Source organism: Procambarus clarkii, chromosome 40, assembly GCF_040958095.1.
Source record: "Procambarus clarkii isolate CNS0578487 chromosome 40, FALCON_Pclarkii_2.0, whole genome shotgun sequence".
In the NCBI taxonomy this organism is placed as follows: domain Eukaryota; kingdom Metazoa; phylum Arthropoda; class Malacostraca; order Decapoda; family Cambaridae; genus Procambarus; species Procambarus clarkii.
The window spans coordinates 16,688,270-16,711,037 of record NC_091189.1 but is presented as its reverse complement, the minus strand read 5'-3'; the positions used below and the strand labels follow the sequence as shown (position 1 = coordinate 16,711,037).

The 22,768-nt window shown below is 45.3% G+C and overlaps 2 protein-coding genes across 2 annotated transcripts in view; both read right to left on the bottom strand.

Moving 5' to 3' along the window:
* LOC123757940 (uncharacterized) overlaps positions 1–22,768 on the bottom strand; it is a 444,009-nt gene that overhangs the window by 366,131 nt on the left and 55,110 nt on the right. The window lies entirely within an intron of this gene.
* Positions 4,746–21,469, bottom strand: LOC123748900 (serine-aspartate repeat-containing protein F-like). The gene is made up of 2 exons (XM_069338466.1): positions 21,311–21,469; positions 4,746–6,587 (listed from the first exon to the last, which is right to left on the bottom strand). Exons 1-2 carry the CDS (start codon positions 21,467–21,469, stop codon positions 4,746–4,748), a joined length of 2,001 nt encoding a protein of 666 aa, XP_069194567.1.

Here is a 22,768-nt window from a genome sequence, read left to right as displayed (position 1 = left end):
AAAGTAAGGGAAAACAAGCAAAACAAATAGTATGAACAATGAAACTTTAATTTAACTTGAAAACAAATATGAACAAAGACAATCCCTTGGGTATGTACAGTGCAAACAAACAAGATTATAAAGTCAAAAAATAACAAAATAAAATAGTGGTGACGTTACTCTACAATGAATAAAGACAAGAAATGAATTAACAGGTGCTGAGAATAAAGCACTGGCTGAGAACATCCACTAATAAACAGAGCGTATATCAGAAGGTTGTATCAGCTTTGAGAGCACAGGATATTCTAAATCCAATGGCTTGTGCATGCTCAGTCATCGGCTATGTAGATGGCGCTGAAGTGCAGAGGTGCAGACGTCGATTCACCAATCAGAAGCGGGCTGGCTGGAAGTGGTGGTTTGGTGATCGAAGAAGGTGGAGAGCGAGTCTGATACGTATGCGCTTGGCAGAAACGTATTTTACTCAATACGTACTACACTTGCTTGTAGTATCTAGATGTTGTAGATGTACTGAAGTAACATGACGATAGGAAAGAGCATGCATATATATATATATATATATATATATATATATATATATATATATATATATATATATATATATATATGTATGTATTTGCATACAGTGTTATTGTCTAAAAATCTATTACAGGATTTCGTCGTTATTTAGAACAGGGAGAATATGTAAATATAAAAGTCAGCGTCATTGTTAAACAAATATTTTGGCCGATTAAAAAAATGTTGTTAAGAGCTAAATGTTTGTGTAGAATTAACTCGCTTCCTACAGCACCAGCTGCTACAGCACCAGCTGCTACAGCACCAGCTGCTACACCACCAGCTGCTACACCACCAGCTGCTACAGCACCAGCTGCTGCAGCACCAGCTGCTGCAGCACCAGCTGCTGCTGCACCAGCTGCTACAGCACCAGCTGCTACACCACCAGCTGCTACACCACCAGCTGCTACAGCACCAGCTGCTGCAGCACCAGCTCCCTTGCGCTCTGCAGCACCAGCTCCCTTGCGCTCTGCAGCAGCACCAGGGGAGCTCTGTAGAGCACCGCCAGGAGCGTCATGAGTAGAGACTCATGACAGTAGCAGAGGCTGATGAGTGAAATAGAGGAGTACGAGTATAGTCAGAGACTCACGAATGAAGTGTCGTGAGTGAATTATAGAGTTATGAGTGAAGTAGACTATCATGAGCAGAGTAGATAATGAGGCTCGGAGTAGAGTAGAGTGAGTGGAGTAGAGGACTGTTAGATGGTGGCTAGTTGTACGGGGATAGGTGGGAAAGAGAGATGTTGAAGAGAGGACAGGAGTGAGGGGTGAGGAGTGAGGGGTGAGGGGAGGGGTGAGGGAGGGGTAGCCTGGGCACAGCCGGCACCTCACTGGGCACCAGCAGCAGTTGGTGTTGGTCGTGGCAGTGATGTGGTGGCACCCTCGCAGGAAGTGCCAAGCTCAGTGCATCTTTACCCCCAGACGCCGGCACCCAGGCTCCTCTGGTGTCTCCTCACACTTCCTCCAGAAGCTGCTGCTGCGGCGGCCCTCATGAGTGAATGAGGAGAAACGCAGCAGAAGGCCCTCTCTCTGTGTGTGGGGGGGAGGAGGAGGAGCTGTGAGGTGTGAGAGCTTATGAGGTGGAGAGCGATGGGAGTTAAGACTTGTGTGAGGAATTGAGGAATCTTCGTGGGAGAAGTGCGGCCAATTTATATCTCCTGCGTCCCTGTTCATTGTGAATATATGTCATGTGTGTGTGTGTGTGTGTGTGTGTGTGTGTGTGTGTGTGTGTGTGTTCTAACCTGTGTTTGTGGAGATTCTGTGTGTGTTTGTGCATGTCTGTGCGAGTGGGTATTTACCGCCGTTTACGGGGATTTGTGTGTGTGTGTGTGTGTGAGTGCGTGCAGGCGTGCGTGCAGAGGCGCGTGGTTGGAAGTCATTGTTTACTTGGTGCGGTAGTGACAGTGTTACATAACTGTCCAAAGAGGCAGGAATTGTGGCGGTCGGTCGGTGCTGACAGGAGAGGTGTCCAGGTGTGTCATCCTGCCACACACACACACACACACACACACACACACACACACACACACACACACACACACACACACACACACACACACACACACACACACACTCTCACACACACACACACACACACTCACACACACACACACACACACACACACACACACACACACACACACACACACACACACACACATTGTTATCTTAAGTATTGAAAATTCTACACCTCGTTATAGGAGTGTACACATAATTTAGAGGCCATTAGTGTCGACACTGAAGGCAATATATGGCGGTACACATAGACTGAATATGTAGGTAGATTGTTAGTGTGATCTTTAAACTTGAATCATCATCTACTTTTTAGTAAGTAACAAAAACTTATGCTTAATCCAAATGTTTAATAAGATAAAGGACATTGATCAAAATTTAACCATTTCTCTCTCTCTCTCTCTCTCTCTCTCTCTCTCTCTCTCTCCCTTGGGGCGTCAGATTAAGGGATCTGTCGCTCTAATGAATGAGAGGAGAGCGAGGGGGCTCGAACTCTTGCCAACAATACCACACAACCGGCATTCCAAAACCAGACCTCATATACTCTCAAGCGACTGTGATGATTGGTGAGGTTTTCAGGGCTTTAAAGATGAGACAGTATCCAGGTGGAAGGAGGGTGTATGTACATGTGTGTGTGTGTGTGTACATGTGTGTGTGTGTGTGTGTACATGTGTGTGTGTGTGTGTGTACATGTGTGTGTGTGTGTGTACATGTGTGTGTGTGTGTGTGTGTGTGTGTGTGTGTGTGTATACATGTGTGTGTGTGTGTGTACATGTGTGTGTGTGTGTGTGTGTACATGTGTGTGTGTGTGTGTACATGTGTGTGTGTGTGTGTACAAGTGTGTGTGTGTGTGTGGGGGGGGGGCTATGTTGTTGGTGTGTGTAGCCACGCATGATAGGTGTTTTATCCTAGGTTTTGGTATATGAGGTACACATTTTTTTCTTTTATAGCATACGTGAGGAACAAAGACCTGGACGGTTTATTGTAAATGTAAACTTCGGACACCCCGAGGAAAAGCTGTCTAGTGTCAGTGAGAGAGAGAGAGAGAGAGAGAGAGAGAGAGAGAGAGAGAGAGAGAGAGAGAGAGAGAGAGAGAGAGAGAGAGAGAGAGACGACGGAATATGAGAATGCGTTACAAATTATTTTGTATGAGTTTGATTGCGAGTTGTAAAGTGAAAGAACTCTCGTCATGCCATTACAAATTATTTAACAGGACCCAAGTAAAAAATTGTAGAGCCTTAGGATTTAAAATTGTTGGAGTATGTTGAGAGGAAGATGGAAGGTTCATGTAGAACCATCCAACTGGTGCTGCGCGGCGTCAGTGCAGCATAGCTGAGCCCAACACAACAGTCTACTGTAACATAGACCCAAGAAAGACCTCGAGTATAACAGAAAATATAATGAAAGTGTAATAATATAAAATATGCTAGAAAGTGTGAGAGAGGAACTTTTCCTCCTCTCAAGTTAATAAGTTTGTGAAAAGTTGAAATGATTACTTGTGCCTCGAAGCCAGTGGTGTATAGTGTGTAGTTCTGCTTTCTTCAGTTTAATTTCGAGTGTGAGCGTGGAGGAGGAGGAGGAGGCGGTTCCCCGCGGTGCTGAGGGATGACACTGTCTACACGCCCCAGTTAATTGCAAAAGGTTTTCCAATTATGCGAGAAAAATGCAGCAGTTCTGAAACCACAGAAAACAAAATTTAGTGAAAAATTTATTGGCTTTGAAAAGAATTGCATTTCTCCACTATGTTTGCATGTGGATTAGTGTGGGCGTGGCGGGTGTGGGCGTGGGCGGTGGTGTTTACAGGTGCATCAGTGGGCGTGGAGGGGTTCATCATGTCCTCACACCTGGTCTCCACCCGCAACGGTGACCTCAGAGGACTCATAGTGACCCCTAACAACCGCGCACTGAAACACGTCGCTGTGTTCCTCGGGGTGCCGTATGCCGCCCCGCCTGTGGGGGACCTCCGCTTCATGCCCCCTACGTCCCCCCTCCAGTGGTCGGGCATCAGGACGGCTAACACCATGCCCCCCGTGTGCCCACAGAAGCTTCCTGACGTTACTAACAGACGCGAGGCGCTCAAGCGCATGCCCGAAGGTCGCTTTAACTACCTTCAGCGCCTCCTCCCGCATCTCAACAACCAGAGTGAAGACTGTCTCTACCTCAATATTTACACTCCAGTCAAAGGTAAGCAACAGAGGGAGGGGGGGGGGGTATTCGGCAGTCATGGGCTGACGTTAGGGGGGGGGGAACTGGGTCCCCTGCTTATATTTAAGGGGGGGGGGAACTGGGCCCCCTGCTTATATTAAGGGGGGAACTGGGTCCCCTGCTTATATTTAAGGGGGGGAACTGGGCCCCCTGCTTATATTAAGGGGGGAACTGGGTCCCCTGCTTATATTTAAGGGGGGGAACTGGGCCCCCTGCTTATATTAAGGGGGGAACTGGGTCCCCTGCTTATATTTAAGGGGGGGAACTGGGCCCCCTGCTTATATTAAGGGGGGAACTGGGCCCTGCTGACGTTAGGGAAGGGAAGTATCCGAGCTTGAAGGGAAACACTTCAAAGTCTTAAAAGTTAGATGTGTTTCGTCTATGTAACCAGAAACTAACGGTCGTATTGTTTATTTCCGACAGTCTGTGACCTGAAGTGACTGTCATGTAACATAAAATTAACCGTAAAGTCACCAGTTAATTATATATGTATGTTCTGCCACGTGTCAAAATTATCAGTATAATTAAAAGCAAGTACAGTAATGTCCCAGTGTCGTAGTCAGTGTCGTAGCCAATGTCGTAGCCAGTGTCGTAGTCAGTGTAGTAGTCAGTGTCGTAGTCAGTGTCGTAGTCAGTGTCGTAGTCAGTGTCGTAGTCAGTGTCGTAGTCAGTGACGTAGTCAGTGTAGTAGTCAGTGTCGTAGTCAGTGTCGTAGTCAGTGTAGTAATCAGTGTAGTAGTCAGTGTAGTAGTCAGTGTAGTAGTCAGTATAGTAGTCAGTGTAGTAGTCAGTGTTGTAGTCAGTGTCGTAGTCAGTGTAGTAGTCAGTGTCGTAGTCAGTGTCGTAATCAGTGTCGTAATCAGTGTCGTAGTCAGTGTCGTAATCAGTGTCGTAGTCAGTGTCGTAGTCAGTGTCGTAATCAGTGTCGTAGTCAGTGTCGTAATCAGTGTCGTAATCAGTGTCGTAGTCAGTGTCGTAGTCAGTGTCGTAATCAGTGTCGTAGTCAGTGTCGTAGTCAGTGTCGTAATCAGTGTCGTAGTCAGTGTCGTAATCAGTGTCGTAATCAGTGTCGTAGTCAGTGTCGTAGTCAGTGTCGTAATCAGTGTCGTAGTCAGTGTCGTAGTCAGTGTCGTAATCAGTGTCGTAGTCAGTGTAGTAGTCAGTGTCGTAGTCAGTGTCGTAGCCAGTGTCGTAGTCAGTGTCGTAGTCAGTGTCGTAGTCAGTGTCGTAGTCAGTGTCGTAGTCAGTGTCGTAGTCAGTGTCGTAGTCAGTATAGTAGTCAGTGTAGTAGTCAGTGTTGTAGTCAGTGTCGTAGTCAGTGTAGTAGTCAGTGTCGTAGTCAGTGTCGTAATCAGTGTCGTAGTCAGTGTCGTAGTCAGTGTCGTAATCAGTGTCGTAGTCAGTGTCGTAGTCAGTGTCGTAATCAGTGTCGTAGTCAGTGTCGTAATCAGTGTCGTAATCAGTGTCGTAGTCAGTGTCGTAGTCAGTGTCGTAATCAGTGTCGTAGTCAGTGTCGTAGTCAGTGTCGTAATCAGTGTCGTAGTCAGTGTCGTAATCAGTGTCGTAATCAGTGTCGTAGTCAGTGTCGTAGTCAGTGTCGTAATCAGTGTCGTAGTCAGTGTCGTAGTCAGTGTCGTAATCAGTGTCGTAGTCAGTGTAGTAGTCAGTGTCGTAGTCAGTGTCGTAGCCAGTGTCGTAGTCAGTGTCGTAGTCAGTGTCGTAGTCAGTGTCGTAGTCAGTGTCGTAGTCAGTGTCGTAGTCAGTGTCGTAGTCAGTGTCGTAATCAGTGTCGTAGTCAGTGTCGTAGTCAGTGTCGTAGTCAGTGTCGTAATCAGTGTCGTAGTCAGTGTCGTAGTCAGTGTCGTAATCAGTGTCGTAGTCAGTGTCGTAGTCAGTGTCGTAGTCAGTGTCGTAATCAGTGTCGTAGTCAGTGTCGTAGTCAGTGTCGTAGTCAGTGTAGTAGCCAGTGTCGTAGTCAGTGTCGTAGTCAGTGTAGTAGTCAGTGTCGTAGTCAGTGTCGTAGTCAGTGTCGTAGTCAGTGTCGTAGTCAGTGTCGTAGTCAGTGTCGTAGTCAGTGTCGTAATCAGTGTCGTAGTCAGTGTCGTAGTCAGTGTCGTAGTCAGTGTCGTAATCAGTGTCGTAATCAGTGTCGTAGTCAGTGTCGTAGTCAGTGTCGTAATCAGTGTCGTAGTCAGTGTCGTAGTCAGTGTCGTAGTCAGTGTCGTAGTCAGTGTCGTAGTCAGTGTAGTAGCCAGTGTCGTAGCCAGTGTCCCGGGCAGTGCTTGGTGAGGGAGATATCTTTGTGCTTCTACAGTTGGGCTTCAAATTTTGTCCACTGAAGTATCCATATGATATATGGCAGAGTCGCCCCCTCTGGTTACCACTTGAGGAACTAATTGTACCCAACGTCGGGACCCTTCCCTGCACCCACAACCCCTTCTTGTGCCCGTGGGGGTGGCGGGGAGGGGTGATGGGGGTGGGGAAGTGGGGGGTATGTGGGGGGGGGGATAGGGGGAGTGGGGGATGCTTTTTTGGAGGGAATTGGGAGGGGGAAATATAGCAACAGTGGGAGACATGCTCCACTTTGCCTGACGTTTGGGTGTGTGACGTCACTCGAGGCTCACATTAGGCTCAGCGTTTGTTAAAAAAAATATCGTAAATTCGGCATGATTTTTTTTTTTTTCAAAATTATATATTCGAGGGTTGAAACCTGTGTTCAGTATTACGGTTTTCTGCGTTTACAAATTGTTGCACATTAGCGTGTTCAACATGTTCATATTTTGTTTGTTGAAAAAATCTCGTAATATAACGATTTGTTCATTGTCCGATCAGGGTTGATCAGACATTGATCACCACAAATCAGGGAGATCAATCAGAGGCAGAGATCACCAGAAGTTGGACATCACACAGTCTGAAGCACCAATCAGAACACCGGCGTTCAGTCGTTACGGCATGAAATACAGTGTTAAAGAGCGCTTATACTCTGTTGCACCATGAGGCTCTATACTGGCCGGCCTGGGTGATAGAGCAAGGGAATGAGGAGTCATAGAGTACGATGTCTCCCCCTCACTGCCCTCATGACTCACTACCCTCACCGTCACCAGTGACTCACTTACTCATCTATAAGTGACTCACTGACACACTCCGTCACTGTGACCTTCATGTTAGTTAAGGTAAACTAACCAGCACTGTCAACCACTTGGGCTGGACGGTAGAGCGGCGGTCTCGCTTCATGCAGGTCCGCGTTCAATCCCCGACCATAAAAATGGTTGGACACCATTCCTCTAACCCGTCCCATCCCAAATTCTTATCCTGACCCCTTCCAAGTGCTATATAGTCGTAATGGTTTGGCGCTTTTCCCTAATAATTCCCTACCCAGGACTGTTAATAAACTGATGGTGTCTATGTTAGCAAACTGTCACTTGCTTGTCAATGCTTTTTTTTTTGGGGGGGGGTGTAATTTTGTCCCAAAGGGCGAGTTTGTTGGGCTGTAACTTGCTTAAACGAATCTTGGGGTTCAGTTTCCCAGCGTATTATAAGCAGTAGAGCATTTTCCACCACCGCTCACGGGATGGGTATGGGGTCCACAACCGCTCACGGGATGGGTATGGGGTCCACAACCGCTCACGGGATGGGTATGGGATGGGTATGGGGTCCACTATCGCTCACAGGATGGGTATGGGGTCCACAACCGCTCACGGGATGGGTATGGGGTCCACTATCGCTCACAGGATGGGTATGGGGTCCACTATCGCTCACAGGATGGGTATGGGGTCCACTATCGCTCACAGGATGGGTATGGGATGGGTATGGGGTCCACTATCGCTCACAGGATGGGTATGGGGTCCACTATCGCTCACAGGATGGGTATGGGGTCCACTATCGCTCACAGGATGGGTATGGGATGGGTATGGGGTCCACTATCGCTCATAGGATGGGTATGGGGTCCACTACCGCTCACGGGATGGGTATGGGGTCCACTATCGCTCACAGGATGGGTATGGGATGGGTATGGGGTCCACTATCGCTCATAGGATGGGTATGGGGTCCACTACCGCTCACGGGATGGGTATGGGGTCCACTATCGCTCACGGGATGGGTATGGGGTCCACTATCGCTCACAGGATGGGTATGGGGTCCACTATCGCTCACAGGATGGGTATGGGATGGGTATGGGGTCCACTATCGCTCACAGGATGGGTATGGGGTCCACTACCGCTCACAGGATGGGTATGGGGTCCACTATCGCTCACAGGATGGGTATGGGGTCCACTACCGCTCACAGGATGGGTATGGGGTCCACTACAGCTCACGGGATGGGTATGGGGTCCACTACCGATCACGGGATGGGTATGGGGTCCACAACCGCTCACGGGATGGGTATGGGGTCCACCACCGCTCACGGGATGGGTATGGGGTCCACAACCGCTCACGGGATGGGTATGGGGTCCACCACCTTTCACAGGATGGGTATGGGGTCCACTACCGCTCACAGGATGGGTATGGGGTCCACAACCGCTCACGGGATGGGTATGGGGTCCACCACCGCTCACAGGATGGGTATGGGGTCCACTACCGCTCACAGGATGGGTATGGGGTCCACAACCGCTCACAGGATGGGTATGGGGTCCACTACCGCTCACAGGATGGGTATGGGGTCCACTATCGCTCATAGGATGGGTATGGGGTCCACTACCGCTCACAGGATGGGTATGGGGTTCACAACCGCTCACAGGATGGGTATGGGGTTCACAACCGCTCACGGGATGGGTATGGGGTTCACAACCGCTCACAGGATGGGTATGGGGTCCACAACCGCTCACAGGATGGGTATGGGGTTCACTACCGCTCACGGGATGGATATGAGGTCCACTACCGCTCACAGGATGGGTATGGGGTCCACTACCGCTCACAGGATGGGTATGGGGTCCACAACCGCTCACGGGATGGGTATGGGGTCCACCACCGCTCACAGGATGGGTATGGGGTCCACCATCGCTCACAGGATGGATATGGGGTCCACTACCGCTCACAGGATGGATATGGGGTCCACTATCGCTCACAGGATGGATATGGGGTCCACTATCGCTCACAGGATGGATATGGGGTCCACCATCGCTCACAGGATGGGTATGGGGTCCACCACCGCTCACAGGATGGGTATGGGGTCCACCATCGCTCACAGGATGGATATGGGGTCCACCACCGCTCACAGGATGGGTATGGGGTCCACTATCGCTCACAGGATGGGTATGGGGTCCACCATCGCTCACAGGATGGGTATGGGGTCCACCATCGCTCACAGGATGGATATGGGGTCCACTACCGCTCACAGGATGAGTTTGGGGTGTATAATAAATTAACTAAATAGAACACTCACTCCCACACACGCGCGTGTGTGTGTGCATATTAGATAAGACAATTCCTGTTTAGTTTAATTTAATATTATGAGTAAGATCAAGCAGGAAAACACGGAATGGGTTGAGCGCATGTTTCTAAACTTTAATGACTCATTACCCACAGCAGACTGTTGACTCATTACCCACAGCAGACTGTTGACACATTACCCACAACAGACTGTTGACTCATTACCCACAGCAGACTAATGACTCGTTACCCACAGCAGACTAATGCCTCATTACCCACAGCAGACTGTTGACTCATTACCCACAGCAGACTGTTGACTCATTACCCACAGCAGACTGTTGACACATTACCCACAACAGACTGTTGACTCATTACCCACAGCAGACTAATGACTCGTTACCCACAGCAGACTAATGCCTCATTACCCACAGCAGACTGTTGACTCATTACCCACAGCAGACTGTTGACTCATTACCCACAGCAGACTAATGCCTCATTACCCACAGCAGACAAATGCCTCATTACCCACAGCAGACTAATGCCTCATTACCCACAGCAGACAAATGCCTCATTACCCACAGCAGACTAATGCCTCATTACCCACAGCAGACGAATACATTAATTAGTAAACTATCACGGGCTGACTCCATATACATGGGTTTCTCCATACATGGAGGTGATGGAGGCTGATTACTTCTTATATGGAGTAAGATGATGGAGGCTGACTCCTAAACTGGAGGGAGTGGTGGTGGAGGCTGACTTCTTGCATGAAGGATGGGGTGTTGAAGACTGACTCCAGCCTCGGTCACAGTAACTTCAAGTAACCGAGTACAGCCAAATCCACAACCCCTGAGGAAGTGGGACCACTGGATTGTTTCAAGCGTAGGTTAGACATATGTATGAATGAGTTTTTGGTGGATATAAATGGGAGCTGGTCCTTTGGGCCAATAGGCTTGATTATAGCTTAATTAATTCTTAAAGTTCTTGTGTTCTAAGTATACAATACTTTTTCTGAAGTAAAGTAACATCTATAAAGATGTTCTTGAAAACTGTTTATACAAGTTTACAATAAACACAGTTGGAGTGATCTACTCTAATGACACATAATTGCCACCGTTGTGTTGTGTTATTAAAACAAAGTAGGTCATTAGCATACCTGTAATTAGGGATAATTAGTGGGACCAACTGCACCTGCCCTGATAATGAGTTGTTATTGTACTGTGACCCCTTCTCTTGTTATGCTTCTAATTCTTATTACTTACTGTATTTTTTGTATTTACTGAATTTATTCTGTTTAGTTGCAATATTGCTTTCATTTATATGTAATCGGCTAGGGGTGGGGGGTGGGGGGGGGATACTGCATAGCTCTGCCCTCTTCATTTTTATATATATATATATATATATATATATATATATATATTAATCGGCTAGGGGTGGGGGGTGGGGGGGGGATACTGCATAGCTCTGCCCTCTTCATTTTTATATATATATATATATATATATATATATATATATATATATATATATATATATATATATATTTATATATATATATATATATATATATATATATATATATATATATATATATATATATATATATATATATATATATATATATAATATCATTAAAATATTTCTTTCTAATAAATTAATTTAACGCATAAATGCCGTATTTGCCGGCGTATAAGAGGCACTTCCGCATAAAATTCATCCCCACTTTTTTCAAGAACATTTTGTGTCAAAAGGGAATTTATCATGTATCATGGAACTAGGTGTAGGCACCTCGCGGCACTACCGGCCATCTGGCCGCAGCACGACGCGGACGTAATGTTTTGACAAATTTCCCTTTGAAAGACTTGCCTTCTTCCCTTCCAGTAAATTGGTTACCTTATGCTTACCTTGGGATCACTCACACACACTTACCTTGGGATCACTCACACACACTTACCTTGGGATAACTCACACACACTTACCTTGGGATCACTCACACACACTTACCTTGGGATCACTCACACACGCTTACCTTGGGATCACTCACACACGCTTACCTTGGGATCACTCACACACACTTACCTTGGGATCACTCACACACACTTACCTTGGGATCACTCACACACACTTACCTTGGGATCACTCACACACACTTACCTTGGGATCACTCACACACACTTACCTTGGGATCACTCACACACACTTACCTTGGGATCACTCACACACACTTACCTTGGGATCACTCACACACACTTACCTTGGGATCACTCACACACACTTACCTTGGGATCACTCACACACACTTACCCTGGGAGCGTGTCACGGTGAATGATCCGGGTTTGGCTCCTGTTGGCTAATACTCTTTTCGTTCACTGAATTAGAAATGTGAAGATCCATCTCTCTATTTATCCAGTTATTCCTGATGTGTGTACTGGGTGTCCTAGTACACTGACGTCATGTTAATTGGTCTTCCTGAGATGTGCAGTATTCCGGCAACTGGTAGATAAGAATAGAGAAATAAAAGGGAGAGAGAGGGAGGGAGAGGGGGTTAATTATCAGGAGAAGCGCCAAGCCATTACGACTATAAAGCACTTGGAAGGGGTCAGGATAAGGATTTGGGATGGGACGGGGGGAAGGAATCATGCCCACCCACTTGGACGGTCGGGGATTGAACGCCGACCTGCATGAAGCGAGACCGTCGCTCTACCGACCAGCCCAAGTGCGGCAACTGGTAAAGTATATAATAATTATTATAATTTTTGCAATTATTATAAAACTTGTGCTTGTGTTGGCTTTGTTTTTCCTTCGACTAGCCTTGTGTTAACTCAATGTTGCTCGCACAACCCGTCCTCTTAAGGTTTCCCCAACGTCAAGAACCTGCCCTACTAACGTGCCCTAATCCTAACCTACCAGAGGACCCAAAACAGAAAACGGGGCAGTATGCACTATTCGCGAGCCGCTACCATTTTCTAGAACGACAATTTTTGGACTTCATATACGTCAAAATGCGACGCTCTATTAGGATTAGGACGCTCTATTAGGATTAGGACGCTCTATTAGGATTAGGAGGCTCTATTAGGATTAGGTCGCTCTATTAGGATTAGGACGCTCTATTAGGATTAGGACGCTCTATTAGGATTAGGAGGCTCTATTAGGATTAGGACGCTCTATTAGGATTAGGACGCTCTATTAGGATTAGGACGCTCTATTAGGATTAAGATGCTCTATTAGGGTTTAATGGCAACATTCGGAGAGTCTAGAATGTTACCATCATTGTGGTCTCTATTATATTCCATTTGAAGGACGAATGAGTTACCTTTTTCTACATAGATATGAAAATTAATACTAATGATCTGCATATATAATTATTTACATATTTTGGGTTTACCAGAAGATTTAAAATAATTCCATAAATTAATAGTTTATTATAGAAGAAAGTGTTCGTTAAAAAATTCAGTATTTAATGATTTATCAGAAAAATTACCATAATATTCTTTTAAATTTATTGTTATATCGAAGCGTATATTAAACTCATATTTAGCGTATATCAGTTGTATATTAAGGATATGTTAAGGGTATATTAAGCATATAATATACCGTATGGGTAAATATTATGTTAAAAATATTAACATAATAGTTAATATCAGGGCAAACTATTAGAGGAAAGTCAATACATTCAGTTTACCATTGTGTGCTGACCTATACGAACGGAGTTGGTCTTCACGTGTTTGCCTAAGTAACCCAGCGGAAACATCAGAGGCTCAGTCACTCCTCAATATCCTCCCCATAAGAAATATCACTGGAACAAGAGTGGAAGCTTTCATGGGAGAAGTGGACCATTTGCTGCTGGAGTTCGGGGATCAGCCAGGCTGTGGTGGCTACGAGTAACTTCACAGACCAGGGGCCGGATTCAGGAAGGTACTTACGAAGGTTTTTCTTCTTAGCTACGAATGTTTTCCTTCTTAGCGCCTTCGTGGCGGCTACGTCGGTATTCATGTAGCTACACTAAGTGGAAAAACCTTCGTAAGTTCATTCCGGGATCTAAGTGTGGTTTCGACCACTCGTAGCTTTACGTACACTGGATATAACTCAATTTTTCTCTACTACATAACACTGGGATCGATTTTAAGATTTTGGAACATAAACAAAAGATTATAAAAATTGAATCTAGTGAAGAGGAGTCCTTCGTGCAAGTTATATATGCATTCTCTGCTTGAAACTTAAAGTAAATTTGTCTTTTATGATAGTAGAATTAGTTTTATAATAGCAAGATATTATACCCGTAGTTATTAAGTAAATAAACACTGGTGAACATGAAATATGAGAGAAGGTGATGAGCCCTGTCTGATGGGATCATTTACTATCACTAAATGCCCCTGTTCACCTAGTAGTAAGGTTGTACCTTAGCTATACATACCCATTTCTAATTTATTTAGTTTGGTTATATTTTGAAATTAAATCTGGGTGAAACATAAAATAAAAATATGCTGCACAAATGATGTTAGGTAAGGAGAAGGACCACACAGTGTAGATCAAAAACCAGCTACAAGCTCACCTCACAGGACGGCCAGTCATACATGGAATTAGGAGAGAACAAAATACTTAATGCTGATCTATTATCCTCCACTGGCAAAATCTGGGTGCAGTTTAAGAATATCTTTCAATATTCCTGAGTGTATGAAGTAATTACAGAGCTCAAAATACCTCATACCATTTGGTATGAAGTCACTGATAACAGGGCAATCACAGATATAGTGTTGGAGAGTATGTTCTCTCAGGTAGGACTGAAAACAGATGTTTTTTCCACCAAGAGGGCTATAAACTCATGGAACCGCCTACCCGCTGAAGCCGTAAATGCCAGATTCCAGCTAAAAAATATCAAGGGCCGGCGGGCCCTTTAACAAGCCGCCGGCTTTCTGTCCTCTTCGAGGCCACTAGATAGTTAGTGGCCCTTGGGTAAATTCAGTAAATATATACAATAATTGTCAGCGCATCTTCCGAGCAACAAGGACAGCTACACAGTATCTCTTAGAATTACGTAGGTAAACAACAAATGTAACATATTTGTTTACTACAATGTCGGTGCTGGCTGTAGAAGTTGAAAAAACATTGTTTTACTTCGAAATATACTAATTTTATAAGAAAATTCGACGTAAATTGGAGGCAGTAGAGCTCCGATAAGCCAGCGCTAAATCTTCAATATGAAGAATGTTGCCTGCTCTCTGATTGGCCAAACGAAACACTGTAGTGACCTCTATCGGCACGCAGGTGAACCAACAAATTTCTTCCTAAGTGGACGTTATTGAATTGCACCTAAGCATCTTCTTAGGGCACACTTAGGAACCTTCGTAGCAAACCCACTTACGAAGAAATACACAGAGCTTCCTGAATCTAGGTCCAGACCAGACAATCACCAGGGCAGGGCGGTCACGGGCCACACACTCCAGGGGCTAGATTCACGAAGCAGTTACGCAAGCACTTACGAACCTGTCCATCTTTTCTCAATCTTTGGCGACTTTGTTTACAATTATTAAACAGTTAATGAGCTCCGAAGCACCAGGAGGCTGTTTATAACAATAACAACAGTTGATTGGCAAGTTTTCATGCTTGTAAACTGTTTAATAAATGTAACCAAAGCCGTCAAAGATTGAGGAAAGATGTGTCGGAAAATCCGACACCATTTAATATATCATACAGACAGATAATAGCTGTGTTGTATAAACAAGTTACCCATAGAAAACGTAACTTGTAGTGGAATTACCGTCTATAGAAAACGGGATATCATCACCACATACTATTATAATTCACCAGCTATTCTGCTGGGAATTATTCTTAAATACATTAGTCTTTGGACTTTACCATCATAAAACATCTCATATAAATTAACTTAATTATCAATATTAAAGTAGAGTAAATGTGACCCTTCTATCACTTTCTGACATGTGGACAATGTAAGCCAGGCGTCAGAGGGAGGAAGGAGGGCAGCCATTGTTGTTTACTAGACCAGAGGCTCACACGGGAGCAAATTCGGCTCCTGTTAAATTTACTTGGACGTAGTGTTATGGAAACTAAAAGTGTACCATTATCAACACGCTGTCTACAAATTCAAGTTAAGTGTCTATCCGAAACCCATTATCTATCATTAGTGGCCATTAATGTCATTGGGTAGGGTTAGCCGGTTAGAACGCGAAATCGCCTCATACTAAAGGTAATTAAGCCAGGTCTTTATTGTTCCATGTACAATGTTTCTCTGAAATACCTGTCATATACTAGGTATCTGGCTTTACAGCTAGCGCCCTTTTGACAGGTCAAGACGAGGATCAAGATTTTGTGCACCAGTTACTGGGTGATGGAAGCTACCTCAAAGAGGATAATTTGGTGTCTACACCCTAGTTATACCTGGTGGACTAACCTGCTGTACTATAAGATAAGGAACCTTTTCAATGTATGTAGTTAATACTGTAGTTTGATTGGCTGCATATATATAAATATAAACCCCCCCTAATGTGTAGAGGATCGATTTGTGAGATTATGAGATTATTGCAGAAATACAGTCCACTTATCATTATACAAATTGCTATCGAAGTATATAAATTAACGTAAATATAAATTCATATAAATTAAATAAATATAAATCTCACAGGTCGGTTCCCACAAGATGTACACGTTCGTAAGTACTTGCGTAACTGTTTCGTGAATCTGACCCCAGGAGTAGAATTCTCACCAACGAGTACACCTTAAGTACGTTTTTGTTCGAAATGACTGTTCGAAAGCGGAGTTTTGAAGTGGGTTGAGATTTTATACTTGGAACACCTTTGTAAATTTACGAACATTGCGAGATCTAAGTTGTTGTTACAGCCATGACGTCACAGTCATATATTTGGGTTTGCATATATATATATATATATATATATATGGCTATCACAGCTGCCTCAGGGTCTTGTAAAGATACTTTTATGGCTAAGTTTTATTGTTTATTGACTCTTCAAGTTGGTGTAATGGGTCGGGAGACTGTTGCTTCTGTTGGTGGTGGTGGTGCTTCTGTTGGTGGTGTTGGTGCTTCTGTTGTTGCTGCTGGTGCTTCTGTTGGTGGTGGTGGTGCTTCTGTTGGTGGTGTTGGTGCTTCTGTTGGTGGTGCTGGTGCTTCTGTTGGTGGTGGTGGTGCTTCTGTTGGTGGTGTTGGTGCTTCTGTTGTTGCTGCTGGTGCTTCTGTTGGTGGTGGTGGTGCTTCTGTTGGTGGTGTTGGTGCTTCTGTTGGTGGTGGTGGTGCTTCTGTTGGTGGTGGTGGTGCTTCTGTTGGCTGTTCTATACAGGTGTTCCCAAAGGTGTTATGCTCCCTTTGATCGATACTAAAATTACTTTACAACATCTATAAACGTAAATTTAATAACGTCTATGTTTTTAAGCTGCTCGTGTGCGTTGAGTGAACGATGTAGCGTTGTGCCTTGTGTCCTATAGACCGGGGGGGGAGGGGGAGGGGAAGGGGGAGGAAGTATGTGGGAGGGGAAGGAAGGAAGAGGGGGGGGGGGAAGAATGTGGGAGGGGGCGACGCCGGTAGCGCTGTGGGGGTACTGCTGGCAAAGATGGTGTTTAACCCCCCCCCCCCTCGCCCCCCTCTCTCTCCCCCCCAACTTTACCCCCTCACGTAACCCCTCTCCCCCTCCACTCTCCCCCCCCCCCCACCACCACTCTTCCGTCTCATCCAAATCTGGCTCCATCTCTTCCGTCACTCCTGTGTCCCTCCCTTTATGTTGGGCTGTGTGACGTTTGCCGACTATCTGATGGGAGAGGGAGGGTGGAACGGAAGTGAGGAGCGGGAGAGGGTACGTGGAACGGATATGAGATGGAAGAGGGTGGGGAGGAAACGGCATAAATAGAAGCTGCCTCGCATGAGCCAATAGGCCTACTGTACCTGCATCTTTTCCCATATTATTATGTTCTCAGGTCTCCTGCAGCTCGGCCTACGGTACACGGAGAGACAGGAGGCCAGACAGAAGAAGACAATTAGACGATCTTAGGAAATGTATATGTTTATCTCTCAGAATGTTTGGTAATATGTTTATTGTTTGTGATGTGTGTGTATATATGTATTAACACGATGTACTGAACAGAGTGAGAATAGCTTGAGCTACCTCATCCCTTTTTGTGTATTTTACCTCAATAAACTTATTTCAATTTCAATTTTAATTACACGAGACGATCTTCAAACGGCACACACAATATTTTCGAACAATACATGAATGATTATAAGTGAGAGGAGACTTCTGCCTGATGGCAGGACAGTCTGGGAGGCTCACCGGCCGGGGCTCGAGCACGGCTTCCGGTCGACATCTCGTGTCTGTGTGTCCCTGGCCGCTGTCGACGGCTGTCGGAGAAGCCGCCCTTCAGGAGTATTTAGAGAAAAAAAAGACACGAACACATACGCACAGATACATTGGAGGCGCCGGTGGCTGAGTGGACAGCGCGGTGGATACGAAGTCCTGTGGACCGGGGTTCGATTCCCGGCGCCGGCGGGAAACAAAAATCGGACGGTTTCTTTCACCCTGATGCTCCTGTTACCTAGCAGTAAATAGGCACCTGGGAGTTAGACAGTTGCTACGGGCTGCTTCCTGGGGTGTGTGTCTGGGGGGGGGGGAATAAGTTGATTGATTGACAGTTGAGAGGCGGGCCCAAAGAGCCAGAACTTAACGCCCCGCAAGCACAAGTAGATGAGTACAAGTAGGTGAATACAGAGATGAAATTCTTCAAGAGTCAGAGAGAGAGAGAGACCTGGGGGTTGATATCACGCCAGACCTGTCCCCAGAGTCCCATATCAAGAGGATAACATCAGCGGCATATGCCAGGTTGGCCAACAAAGAACGGCCTTTAGAAACTTGTGTAAGGAATCATTCAGAACTTTGTAAGGAAAGCAGGGAAATAAGACAGGAGTCATTGCTGTAAACAACCGATGGCTAGAAATGCGGGATCCAAGAGTCAATGCTCGATCCTGCAGGCACAAATAGGTGAGCGCACACACACACACACATACACATACACATACACATACACATACACATACACATACACATACACACACACACACACTTAAATAAGCTACAGAGGTAGACTGAGAAATGTCTACTGGAGTCATATTTCCGATAGCCATCTTATTTTGAAAACTGAAGGTCAATTTGCGCAAAATCTGACCAATCGCCGTTTGTCACTAATTTCCATATGTCCAGAATAAAAAGTCGTAATTTAAAACTCCAAATATATGCAATGAGCCAGAATTCAGGCTCACTGCACCAGCAAATGTAAGGTGATGAAAATGGAAACAGATGCCCATTTCCAGATGACCTAAAGGACAGTACACGATGAAGGGAAACTACCTCCCTATAACGACTACTGAAAAAGACCCGGGAGTTGACACCACACTAAACCCAACTCCAGAGGCTCATATAAATAGAATTACGTCAGGTGCATACTCCACTCTAACAAAAATTAGAACATCATTCAGGAACCTAAATAAGGAGGCATCTAGATAGGCTCCACATCATCTGTGAAACCTCTTCCGCCCCATCGTGGAACCCCCGTCTACAAAACATGTAAGGAAACTTAGGGGGGATTGAATGAAATGAATGAAAATATGTATTGATAATTTTTCTTTATTGATCGTGAATAATGCAAAAAAAATTTTAATGGATTATCACAATACGCGAATGAGATTAGAACTGTTTCATCATGTTCGACTTTCATCAGTGAATAACAAATAGTTTTAAAAAGACAAATACAATTATCTCTTGTAATATTTGTATGACACAACCTCTACCCACTGTGACCTTGACCCACCAAGTCCCTGATTCACCAAGTCCTTGATTCACCAAGTCGTGTCTTGGTGAATCAATTTTATTGTTGTGTCTGTCTGGGAGATTGTTGGAGATTATGTCTAGAGAGAGAGAGAGGAAGAGGGAAGGAAAAAGAAAGAAAAAGAAAAAGAGGGGGAACAGGAGGGAGGGAGGGAGGGAGAAGAGAGAGAGAGAGAGAGAGAGAGAGAGAGAGAGAGAGAGAGAGAGAGAGAGAGAGAGAGAGAGAGAGAGAGAGAGAGAGAGAGAGAGAGAGAGAGAGAGAGAGAGAGAGAGAGAGAGGTTATTGACATACATAGTAGTAGACATACTACAATGTCTACTACTATGACTCCAAGTAGACATACATGGAATTAGGACGGCACTAGCTGCTAATCCAATTTTTACTAGCTGCCCCGCACTCTGGTTAAAATATCTTAAGCCCATTATAGTACCGTGGAAAAAAAACAAAATGCGCGAATATGGGTAGTGTAAAGACGCTCCAGCAAGCAGAAGATACTTGTGTGTGTGTGAACACTGAACATTAGCATGCGACGCACGTTATATACAGAGCTGCCTTCGGAAGGTAGTCAAGGTTTAATTTAGGAGACCGTTTAATTAAGGCAGAGTTGAGGTAGTTTGTAAAGAGCACAAGACCAGGTGTCAGAGGTAAGACTTCGGCTTTTGTTCCATATCTTAACCGTATTCAAATCAGGGCTGTGATATACCCACAGAGGGGGGGATGGGCTATGATATAACCTCAGATTGGATGGGCTGTGATATACCCACAGAGGGGGGATGGGCTATGATATAACCTCAGATTGGATGGGCTGTGATATACTACCCACATAGGGTTTTTTTTTTGCAGGGATATTCCTGCGCGGGCCCTAAGCCTCTGGCTGGCCCACTGCGCGGGCCCTAAGCCTCTGGCTGGCCCACTGCGCGGGCCCTAAGCCTCTGGCTGGCCCACTGCGCGGGCCCTAAGCCTCTGGCTGGCCCACTGCGCGGGCCCTAAGCCTCTGGCTGGCCCACTAAGTGTTGCTTGTTTCTGTTTTACTTGGGCGGAGTATTTATGACTCGTATGGTCGCTTCAGTAAGATTGTGTCCCACGTGTTTAACAACTTCTTCTGCTCTGTTGAATATAAGTTGAAATCGTATTGGGTTTGTAACTGTGCACTGTGTTAGATAATGTTCCAGTGGTCTGTCGGGGATTTCTCCACAGTGCTGACATTTCCTCTCATCTTCCGGAACCTGTAAGCCTATTTCCCATGCACATGGGTATCCAAGCCTGATGCGATGTAAGTGTACTTCTGTTGTACTACTGCTCCCTTTCATCAAAATAAGTGGTTCGTAGTTGGTTGAATTCTTGTACCAACCCGCAGATCTTGATGTTGCAACTGCTGTCTTGTGATCTTTGGACATTCTCTACATTCCACTATCTCTAATTACTTTCTTAATCTGTGATAGACTCTGTGGTATGTAAATGTCTACATTTCTTCACTTAGTTGCAAGTTTTGCAGCTTCGTCTGCAATGTCATTTCCTATTATTCCCACATGACTTGGCACCCAGTTGATAAGTACCCGACGGCATTCACGTTTGAGTATTTGCATTAATGATATGCCATTCGTGATCAGATGTATGTTATCACATATGTGTTCTTGTTGCAAGGTTTGAATGGTAGTTCTCGAATCTGTATGTATGATAACATGTTGTTGGTGTTCAGCAAGAGCATGTTCCAAAGCCTTTTGAATGGTTAGCATCTCTGTTTGTAAAGTCGAACACCCGTTTGAGAGTCTCCAACTCTTTACAGAGTTTCCTGCCTTAACTGCAGCTCCGGTTTCTTGTCCCTGCTGGTCTACTGATCCATCTGTGAAGTAAGTGAAGCTGTCAGATGCCAAGTTTGCTTCTATATTCATCTGTGCAATATTACGTAACAGATGAAGATTAGTCTGGTTCTTTTTTCCTTCAAGAACCATATTCTTAAAGTCTGCTGGCAGCGATTCCCAAGGGCCTTGCATAACTAAGTCTGCATGTATTTCGTCGACTCCCTTCTCAGTGATTGTGTGTGTTATATTGAACGTATTGATGGTGTATATTGTACAATGGACAGAGGTGATGGGCTATGACATACTACCCACAGAGGTGATGGGCTATGACATACTCCCCACAGAGGTGATGGGCTATGACATACTACCCACAGAGGTGATGGGCTATGACATACTACCCACAGAGGTGATGGGGTATGACATACTACCCACAGAGGTGATGGGGTATGACATACTACCCACAGAGGTGATGGGCTATGACATACTACCCACAGAGGTGATGGGCTATGACATACTACCCACAGAGGTGATGGGGTATGACATACTACCCACAGAGGTGATGGGGTATGACATACTACCCACAGAGGTGATGGGCTATGACATACAGAGACTTGACCGACAAGTACAATACACGAATGAGAAGGTGAATGTATTCCACTAAAGCCGTCCATTGCCAGGAGTGCGTTCTAGTTAATTAGCGAGGAATTACCTAGGATTACCTGTGTTTCACCCGGCCTGCTCACCTGTCTACTACCCACGATTCATCAACCATTTACGGTGTCACTTACGAAACCTGTGCATCGTTCCTCAATGCTGGCGGCTTAGTCTGCATTAAAATGTTTAATATAAGCTCCGAAACTTATTAATCTAAGACAAGTGTCGTTACAGACAGCCTCGTAAGGCCCCGGAACCGTAAACTCCTTGATAAAGACAAACAAAGCCGCCATGATCGAGGAAAGATGTACAGGTTTCGTAAGTCAGTTGGTGATGGTTGCTGGCGCTGCCCACCGACCCTCACCATAACCCATCTTCTCCGAAGCCATTTTCTACATTTTTGTTTGACGTTAAATCTCTCTGGGATCTGTGGAAGGTGCCAACTGCTGACCTTTTTCTTACAGGATAATTGTTACTTTTATCATTTTTTTGTGTATCGGTCTGTTTGTTAGTCTGTTAGGGAGATGGAACTATGTTGGGTATGTTGTGAGGGAGGTGGAACTATGTTGGGTATGTTGTGAGGGAGATGGAACTATGTTGGGTATGTTGTGAGGGAGATGGAACTATGTTGGGTATGTTGTGAGGGCGGTGGAACTATGTTGGGTATGTTGTGAGGGAGATGGAACTATGTTGGGTATGATGTGAGGGAGATGGAACTATGTTGGGTATGATGTGAGGGAGGTGGAACTATGTTGGGTTTGTTGTGAGGGCGGTGGAACTATGTTGTGAGGGAGGTGGGATCATCGCGAGGTGTCTGGACAATATCGTGTTTGTCAG

Coding starts and splice junctions, on each gene's coding strand:
- LOC123748900 (XM_069338466.1), bottom strand. CDS start 21,469: ATGCAAGGCCCTTGGGAATCGCTGCCAGCAGACTTTAAGAATATGGTT. Junction 6,588..21,310: donor CTTACTTCACAGATGGATCA/GTAGACCAGCAG, acceptor CAAAATTTGAAG/CCCAACTGTAGAAGCACAAA.